The 10,219-nt window shown below is 37.2% G+C and overlaps 1 protein-coding gene across 1 annotated transcript; it reads right to left on the bottom strand.

Annotated features, from left to right (window-relative positions):
• Positions 1-5,427: 5,427 nt before the first annotated feature.
• On the bottom strand, positions 5,428-9,818 carry LOC102721589 (probable serine/threonine-protein kinase PBL7). Its single transcript, XM_015843794.2, has 6 exons — positions 9,481-9,818; positions 8,581-8,789; positions 8,133-8,322; positions 6,680-7,071; positions 5,810-6,303; positions 5,428-5,736 (listed from the first exon to the last, which is right to left on the bottom strand). Exons 1-6 carry the CDS (start codon positions 9,569-9,571, stop codon positions 5,685-5,687), a joined length of 1,428 nt encoding a protein of 475 aa, XP_015699280.1. The 5' UTR covers positions 9,572-9,818; the 3' UTR covers positions 5,428-5,684.
• Positions 9,819-10,219: the final 401 nt, after the last annotated feature.

Here is a 10,219-nt window from a genome sequence, read left to right as displayed (position 1 = left end):
GGCCGGGAAAATTTACGGTGATTATAATATTTATATGATCACCATTGACCTTGTATTTTTCTCTTTTGAGTTTTAACTACTATGCTATTTTTTGGACGTTTATTTATCTTGAACTAAACATTCCAAAATGTATCTGTGTTTTGCTACACAATAATAATGTTCTAAGCACAGGACTGATACACTGTTTTGCATGATACTACTACTAAAGTAGAAGGTAAACAAGTTGAGACAAGAACTTTGCTTTCATGTTTGAATGTCTGTCTGCCTATTGCAGTTGTGCGTATCCTGTGGTGTGTGGTGGAGCAGCAGAAGACGGTGACTCTGACCATAGATACCCTCCAGGTCTTTGTTATGCCCTGTTTCAAGATTACGAAAGGACAGTTTGATCTCGTCTCCGTCCCAGAAGATTGCAGATGGCTGTAACTTTTGACTAGGCAAGTCTTCTTCTCCCTCATTTCCACTGCATCTTCCACACACTTGTTTGCTTCTGTATTTTATTTTTTTTTCCTTCACAAAACCGCCACTGAGAAAGACCTGTGCTGTGGTTAGAAATGTTTGAGTAGAATCGAGGGAGAGCGGACGGTCCCAATAGGGTTCGATATCCGGAAAAGAATTTCAGAAATTCTGGATCGGTCCTCCTGTCAATGTCAGCCGGCATATTCAATTTTTTAAAGTAAACAGTTTAGTCATATTTAATCAAAATTTGCTCAAATTGACTTAGCTCAGGCTAACATTTCCGCAATTCCCTTTTTAATTCCCACCCTACCCACCCACACACAAAAGAAAATGTGCAAACGAATATATTGAACCCTATCTGTCATTGTTATAGAGTGTATTTTATTTCATTAGAACAATAGTTTGACTAAAAATTAATCTATTAAGATATATTTTTTATGACACAAAATTAGTATTATAAGTTTCGTAGTCGAAAGTATTTTCTTATGAGTATACTTTTGTGTCGCATAAAGTAAACTTGGATCAGACTCTTGTTCTAACAAAATAAAATTTATCATATTTAAAATGAAGGGAGTATGGCAAAGACCCTTATTTTTGTTGGTTCTGTTGAACTAGAGCGAAAAGTAGGCCTAGAAGAAGATAAATAAAATAATTAGAAACACATTGAATTGTAGGGTTGATACCACGTACAGTATGCTAACAAGTGCATCTCAATTAGTCAATTATCACTTAAATAGACTAGGAAAAAAACCACAATATATAGTGCAACACAATAGCGAGATGTTACCCTTGAGTATGATCAATAAATTAATGAGAGCGACTTATCCGTGGCAGCGCACTAATTGTGGCCCGTGAGAATTTCGTCCACAATTTGACGCCTATTCCAGGCCATGTATTTGGTAGAAACACGAAGCCTCTCGGATATTTCGACTCAGTCACACTCACACCTGCTAATGTTGCCTTGATTTGGAGCAAACACTTGAATACTTGATGCCAGTCGTCCATTAACCAGATTCTTATTGCATTATATATAGTATCATCAAACTCACTACTTTACAGCACAGGTGTCGTTGGATCACATGTCCATTCAATTAATTTGTTAATTATGATCCCCACAAAAAAAATATGTGTTAAATATGATTATTAGATTGTGGGATCAACACAGGGCACGTTAATTTGTTTAGCCGTGCTTTGCACCACATATTTTTGTAATTACAACTCGGATCTCATGTCTTCGTTTTTTATCATGTCAACGGTTGTGACATATCAAGGATGATATATGCACATGCCACCGGACTTCTTCAAGCTGCGTTGTTGCAACTTGTATTGCTGTGAAATTTGTGATAATTAATTAGTAATCCTACTGCACCAGCCTTTTTTTCTTCAATAATACATGATAGTTTATTAGTTATGTCCTTGTCAATTACTGAGTGATTTTTCTCGTTAAGTTCATGATTCGTGAAACAGAAAGAAAAAAAACACTATCAAGGTATAAATAAAAGTAATTTTACTATTCTTGAGAAGGTATCAGGATGTACGACTGTTTTTTATATAAAATTTAGTATCTCCTGATACTTTAGATACTAGAAAATACCAAATTTTACATAGAAAATAGTGATACCTCGTGGTACATTCCGAAGGATGAAAAAAATGGTCATAAATAAATAAAAGAGATGTGGTCCACGAGACTGACGAGTTACAAGTTGGAAGAAGATCCACTAGAAATTTCTTCTCCCATTATTTAAAGTAGATTTAATGAACATCTTGAAGTATGTTTAATCAAATTTGTATCAAGAGTAACGTTCGATGAACTCTTTTCTATCAAGATTGATTCCCCCCCCCCAAAAAAAAAGATATTCTTTGAAACGTATGAGCTGGTACGTACGAGTCTCCAACGATTTCTTCCCACAAGATAGCTAGCAATTTAGGCAGAAATTAAAATCTCACCAAACTTGAACAAAAACCAACCAAAACACCGTACCATTCGGCCAGGCAATTACACTACACCCACTACCGCCTTACGTGATCACACCCACCCCACAATTAAACTAAGCACGCATCACCTAACGGCAAAACGTGTTTTACTTTCGCTATCAAGCACAGAATTATAGTATTCAATTCATTGGAACATCCTACATGAATCACAAGAAATTAAAAAGAAACATTTAGGCGCTATTTAGTTCCAAAATTTTTTTCCCTGAAATATCACATCGAATCTTTGGATATTTAGATAGAGCATTAAATATAGATGAAATAAAAAACTAATTGCATAATTATGTGAGAAATTATGAGACGAATTTTTTGAGCCTAATAAGTCCATGATTAGTCATAAATGCTACAGTAACCTATATACATTAATGACGGATTAATTAGGCTCAAAAGATTCGTCTCGCGGTTTCTAGGCGAGCCGTGAAACTCTTTTTTTCATTCGTGTCCAAAAAATTCCTTCCGACATCCAATCAAACATCTAATATGACACCCAAAAATTTTTATTTCCTCAATTAAAGACCCCTAGTTAAAACTAAAATCGAACTGGACTTGTTCTGGAAGTTGACCCAGAGAAGTACAAGAGACAGAGGCATCAATTCACAAACACACTCTTCTATATATATACATGCAAGATTACTAGTAAGTAGATCATTAGCATTCTGCTTGGCTAATTAATTCGGGAGGCCGTCGCAACGATCGAGCGATCGATCATGGGGAAGCTGTGCTTGCTGGTCATCGACGAGAACCTCTTCAAGTGCCTGCTCGTCGTCGCCATCGTCGTCCTCGCCTTCATGCTGCTCGCCGGCGGCCCGCCGCCGCCGCGCCGCCGCGTCCTCTGCATGCACTGACCGGCCGGCCGGCGCCAGGTTTGCAGGTGTTGGTCGATGGTGCAGCTCGCGTTTGGTTTCTAATTAAGCTTTGCTTTCTTCGTGATTTCTTCTTCATGTTTCTGGGAGTAAATTAAAATTAACGTGTTCTTTGTGTACTAAGTAGAAATACATGTATAGAGGAATCTGCATATCTTTACTTGTAGAAAAGAAAAGAAAAGAAAAGAAGAGGAGTTGGTGTTGGTAGCAGCGATGGTGTGTTCTTATGATCATAGTCTTCGATCTATTGTATAGCAATAACAACGGTATAATTATCGAGATTTTGTTGATTTCGAGTATATGGGTTACTTACTTTTGTACTTGGTTTCGTTGTATGTTCATTTGAGATCGATTTACTGGAAACACGCGGTTTATGTGGTTATTTTTTATGAATGATTTTCTCTTGATGCAAAAACGGCATGAAACATCTTGAATTCTTCGAGTTGCTGGCTCTACAATGATCATTTCGTGAAAAAAAAAATTCTTATCATTTGACGAGTCCATAGCTAAGTTCTACGATGATTATTGGCTGTAGATTCTTTCGAAGCAAAGGTCGTGCTGTCTCATCCATTATAAAAAAATAACTAAGATTTTGTTAAAAAAATGTTTTTCTCCCTCCAATCACTTTTATACGACGTTTAGTACGGATGACCGAGTAACTTTGTTGTCTGAAATGTCAAAATAGTTTACTATTCATTTGAAAACTTTTACCATTCGTCTTTTTTAGAAAAATATTATATATATCGAAAATATATTATATTTATAATGTATCAACTTTCACTAATCATGAACTGATCATTTAATTGTTATTAATGGTCAAAGTTGAAATAGTAATAGTTAACGGTGATAAGTAAATAAAGACGGAGTATATACAAATAATTGACACCGGTTACTATTCATTTAAAAACTTTTACCATTCGTCTTTTTTGAAAAATATTATGTATATCAAAAATATATTATATTTATGATGTATCAACTTTCACTAATTATAAACTGATCATTTAATTGTTATTAATGATCAAAGTTGAAATAATAATAGTTAATGGTGACAAGTAAGTGAAGACAAAGTATATACCTAACTGCAACCACAGATTTCCACATCGTTTTAACGAGCGAGCCATGGATTGTTCATGAAACTCGATACATAATAACAAGTGAACCAAATTAAGATGGTCAGCTGCCCCCATCGTTTAATCCACCTGCTAAAAAAAACAGTGTGTTCTACAGTCAGTTCCTAACTGACTCAGCTTCTGCTGGTTGCACCTAACCGCTTCTTGTGACAAAACCACGAAGAGCAGCATCTCTGAAACAATTCGTTCGCTGGACACAGGAACATATCTCCTTACTGCAAGCCATCCAGGGCCATCTCCAAAAATTTGGGCCCCTGTGCGAAATATTAATTGGGGCTCTAAATTTTAGAAATTTCATATAATAGTATAAACAAAACATAATTTTAATTAACTATATAACTTTAATGTATTATTTTATATAAATATTAATGCTAAAAAAAATGGTACTACTGACCTCATTTTCTACTGAAAAGTATCATCACCCATTAAATGAAATCTTCTATTATATTCACATAATTAATATTGAGTTGACACATATGACCTTTGTATCTTACGTTTTTCAGCACCCGAATCATACTTCTTGTTTCTAGAATACATTATGACTGACGAGAATTGAAAAAATTGAGGAAATAAAATCACTCCCGAGTTCTTGTTTTATAAACAAAAGAAAAGACATATTTTTCCCGAGTTCTTATTTTCAACCAATGTTGGTGACGCGATAAAAAGTTTATGCGATGAAAATATTTTTCCCGGATGTTTAGTAATAAAATTGTTTCTTAAAAAGGTTTAAAAAATAAAAAAATTCAGGTGGAGCCCCCAAAAATTTAGGGGCTCTGTGCGATCGACTATCTCACACACCTTCGTGGGCCCTGAAGCCATCACCATTCAGCATCTCTTGATTTATAAAACTATTTTCACTTTTAACTGTGCAGCATAATGAGAACACTGTGTTTGCAGGAGAGAGTTAATAGGAAGAATCACCTGAAAATGCATATGCTGTATGTAGATGCCAGATCATATACATGATTCTGAATAAAGCATTCAACTAAAGAAAAAACATGTATTGTGTATGTATGCTCTCTGCAACTTATGTTATGGGGATTATTATTACATGTATGTACAGAGCCCCTCCTGTGACTTTTAACCTGTAGAAGCTACATTATCTACATGAGAAATGAGAATCCATGTATGCAGTGAAACAATGTCTGGATGTAGTAGACATCACCGGTGAAACCTTCCAAGCGCTCACTCTGGTGTAGGTCTACAGAAAAAAAACTCATTGCACATTATTCGCTGTCATCTTCTAACAAGACTTTATGCAGTCTGAACCATTCTTCAAAATGTATGTAGGCAATCTGTGCATACCACCATGTCAGTCTGTTCCTACGATCAAAGGATAATTTGCGGCTATAAGATCTCATCATTTACCGCATTTTGCTCGTCTTCTCTTGGCGTCTCCAAGCCTCGACCCATATATTGGCATCTGCAAGAGCACGCTCTCTATCAACGCCGTTCGGGGCAACTCTTCCCCTTCCTGATCGATGAGAACTGCTCCAGCAATTTTCCTTAACTTCTTCTTGCACCATGTGACTCGTTCCGGTATGCACCGACATATGAGCCCCATTTTGATTGGGAAAAGAAGTGTCTTGGTCAATCTGATCATCCAGCAGCGCTCTTGGCACAGAAGGGCCAGCCGGGTTATGGCGAGGAGCAGGAGTACTATGTCTTTCATATGTTTGTGATGCTAAATAAGAGAGAGCAGTAGCAACTTCCCTAATGGAAGGACGGTTCTTGGCTTTCTCCTGCAGACACATTGCTGCAATAGCCAAGGCCTGGAACAAACCCCTCTTGGGGAACCGGCCATGCAGCAAGGGGTCCGCCATCTTCGGAAATTTCCTTTTGTCTTTGAACAATGGACGGGCCTGCAGACAGATAGAACATTCAACATTAACAACATAATTACATTTCAAGGGATCAAATGATGAAAAGGGACCGTTACAATTTATGAGGATGTCCTTATAATTAGAGAAATGGCTTTTTAACTGCTACTGAGGCCTACATTAAAAAATAGCATCTATTTCCTAGAACGAAGGTGTGCATGTTTGAAAAAGGTGTACATACCACCAGTGCCCAGCCTTGCATCGTTTTTTAGTTAATTGTTAATAACTACCACCACATACCATTTATTGATCCCTTATCCCCCCCATCACAATGATTTTAATGAAATCCATAGTACAAAAATTAATGGGAGAGAGTTATGAAACATTCCCTGGCATTCTAGCATTGATAGAAACATACCCATGCAACCAAGTCTTGTTCCTCAGGAGGTCGATTGCTGTCAAGCGCTCTTCGTCCAGTAATTAGCTCAAGAAAGACCACACCAAAACTATAAATGTCAGATTTTATTGTAAGTTTTCCAGTTGAGAGGTACTCAGGAGCACAATAACCATGTGTCCCCATGACACGGGTTGTCACATGAGTCTTGTCACCAACAGGACCAAGTTTAGCAAGCCCAAAGTCAGACAACTTTGCTTGATAACCTTCACCAAGAAGAATGTTTGAAGGTTTAATATCCCGGTAAATAACTGCTGGCCTGGCCTCGTCATGTAGGTATTCCAAACCAGCAGCTGCATCAGCAGCAATCTTCATCCGTGTTGTCCAATCTAGCGGTCCTTGACCAGGCGGGAGATCTGTCAAAAGCAGCAGAATCATAACAGGGTCGTATCCAGTAATAACACTGCAAGGTAGGTAGGTCTTACTGAACCATGTGATCTAACGATAGAAGAAAACATGAAGTTGATAAACAACATCGCAACAATGAGAAAAAAAAAAGTCGCCATGGTTCTTGTACGTATATATCTCTTTATTTAATGTACAACGCAGGGGCCTCCCCTGCTGTATTCTCATCAAACAGAAAAACTGTGGTTATGGAAGGTAAACCCTACATAGCAATATCCTTATCATTTTTATCTGGTATGACTTATTTATAAGTGAAACAGATGTACCAAAAGTTGAACATTCCATGGTAGCTTTAGCTTTTGATCAGATGTAGAAAACAATGGGAACGAAACTAATCTGGATCCTATACAAGTGGGGTGTAAAAATATACTGAATAATAAATTAATAATTTTCAATGCCAATAACTGTTGCACCTTCAACATACATAAGAAAAAGAGTTCAAAGGATTTTTAGTAAGGCATAGTTACAGCCATTTGAAAGTACGGGGTTGAGATGTTTAACATTTATAGGAATTACTTGAAGCCATCTTAAGATAGACAGACAGACAACAGAATATAATAGAAGTTCAGATGTTTAGAATATGATGGATGCAACATTGAATAAAACCAATTCTTTTCTTTAGCAAGATAAAATGTGGAAAACAACTTCAGATTCAGGGTAAACCAAAAGTACAGAAGTTGTGAACTTTCTATGTTGAAATTATTACATATCAGTTACTTCTCTTTAAAATGCTGAAAGAGGTGCCAATTTATCAGCACTTTGTTTTTTGTTCCTTTTCACTTAGAAGATAATCTGTAGTAAAAGCAGGGTAAAGTTGTATACCATTACAAATTTTACGGCAGTCCTTTTCATCATGTTCAAGTACTTAATGTGATTTAAATCATCATAATCACGATGATGTAACAATGAAAAACCCACATGTTTTCTAACAGTGCTACAGATTCTTACGGAACTTTCAGATTTTCGCGAATGCTGACTGAGGACATTATACAGTTTTCAACAAAATACTAACCATGCAGGTGGTCTTCTAGTGATCCCAAAGGCATATATTCATAAATAAGCAAGCGCTGATCTCCATCTACACAGTACCCAAACAAATGGACTAAATTAGGATGATGCAAGAGGCTAAGCATGAGAACCTCCACAAGGAATTCTCTGTTCCCCTGAAGCCCATTTAGATCAAGTTGTTTAACTGCAACAACCTGCAATGTAGCATATGCTGGAACCAAATTAGACATTTATGGAAAGAGTACTTTCTATAGTATTAATAATCTAAACATCCCCATCAATTTTGACCAAAGAAACAATTTCTCATTAATATAATTAAATATTCAATGTAATGTTGTTAATAAAACTTGTGTCATGCTTGTGGCATAACTTAGGACTTGAAGCACATAATTGTCAAAGAGGAGTGCCCTATCAAAAAAAAGGATTTCAGTGAATTGAGTAGAAATAAAAACCTGTCTATCATTGAGATATGCTTTATACACACTGCCAAATCCTCCTCGGCCCAAAAGGCACTCCTCGCTGAAGTTTTTGGTAGCATCAGCAAGCTCACGCAAGGTGAAGATCGTTGCTTCACCATGTCCCCTATTTCGCCGGATTCCAATCATATCTATCGACCTTTCAGTTTTCAGTGGGCAACTTTCTGATGATTTTGAATACTCCACTGTAATTGAGAAATTTCAAGGAAAAAGAAATACACATCCACTGTTAATGAAGATAGACCCATAATACATCCTGGGAAAAAAAATGGAACTGGAAATTGTAAACAAGAACAGTAGAAAATATAAATTTACTTCTTAGTTCTCCCATATTATTTTTCTTTGTACTATAGTGCTCATCTCCTTCATAATTTTAATTCTGCTTATTTTTCTCTTCATGGTGAGATTACGCACCCCAAAGTTACATATAAACTTCTAGTTTTGGATCCTCAGGTGCAACTTCAGATGAATTAAGAATAATTGCTCCCCCACACAAACCATAAAAGGGAAAGGTGGAGAGAAGAATTGAAAACTCTGATGGTTGACTATAACAAGCATAGTATTTAAAAGTCAAAATTTGATTAATACACAGCCCAAGAATCATCCCCAACCGAACAGCACAATCATTGAGATCAATAGATCGCGGAACTTGATTCTTTTTTTTTCCTTCCACAGCATGAAAGAAACGCCCCTCTTAAACCTGAGAGCATATTAAGCTCCAGAAGAACTGCTACAAGTGGAAGGCCAGCCGCACTTATCAAGAATTTCAGACCACTAACCAACCGACACCAAATATTTCTACTCCGATTAGGAAAGAACAGAATCAGAAATTTTCCTCCAAAAAGAAAAAAAATGAGCAAAACACATCATCATCACCTGAGCTAACTCGCTGGCCGCTTCTTGGCTCCTCCCCATCGTCGTCCTCCTCCTCCTGAGGGCACGGGAACAAGCACGCCAAGAAGCCCATCTCATAATCCGGCTCACCAACTCAACCAAAGAAGGGGATCAAAACGGCAGAAATCTCCAATCTTTAGTCGCTCCGGCAGGAGATTTCACTCGGCTCAAGTGTATCGAAGGTTGCAGCCAGCAACCATCAAGAGAAGGGAAAAAGACAATTTTTTTTCTCAGGACACTGGAGGAGGAGGAGAAGAAAGAGAAAGAAGGTGAAGGATGATGGATAGGAATGGGGTGGATGGATTGTGGCCAAACCAAAAGTCTCCACCCGCAGCAGAATAAAAAAAAGTGAAGAGTGGCCACAAGGCAAAACAGGGAGCAGACAAAGTCAGGATCGATGGGGATGTCTTGGAAAAACTAATTACCTCTAGTTAATTGATAATTAATTAGGGGTTAATTCAGGTGATAAATTGGATTCCAGTCCCTGGATGGATTGGTTATTTATATTCTTGACCCTCTTGGAGGTTACTCTTGAGCTTTTACAAACTTGACTAGCTAACCACCAGTTGGGTGTGTTTATGCACATGATAGCTGAGGGCTTGAGGCTGACAATAAAATCAATAACTGAATAAAGATAAATCACTTAAAAGTGGCATACCTATAAATTAAAGCCCCCAAAATTTTGAATCTTGGTTGATAAAGTGTTGGTGAAGCCAAGAGA

The sequence above is a fragment of the Oryza brachyantha genome, chromosome 1 (genome assembly GCF_000231095.2).
Source record: "Oryza brachyantha chromosome 1, ObraRS2, whole genome shotgun sequence".
Taxonomy (NCBI): domain Eukaryota; kingdom Viridiplantae; phylum Streptophyta; class Magnoliopsida; order Poales; family Poaceae; genus Oryza; species Oryza brachyantha.
The sequence above is the reverse complement of the archived record's forward strand: the minus strand, read 5'-3'. Positions and strand labels throughout refer to the sequence as shown.

Excerpts from the sequence above, each read along its gene's own strand:
- LOC102721589 (XM_015843794.2), bottom strand. The coding sequence starts at position 9,571 with ATGGGCTTCTTGGCGTGCTTGTTCCCGTGCCCTCAGGAGGAGGAGGAC. Across the intron at positions 8,790-9,480 it reads CGGCCAGCGAGTTAGCTCAG|TGGAGTATTCAAAATCATCA; the intron begins GTGATGATGATG and ends TCTCAATTACAG. Across the intron at positions 6,304-6,679 it reads AACAAGACTTGGTTGCATGG|GCCCGTCCATTGTTCAAAGA; the intron begins GTATGTTTCTAT and ends ATCTGTCTGCAG.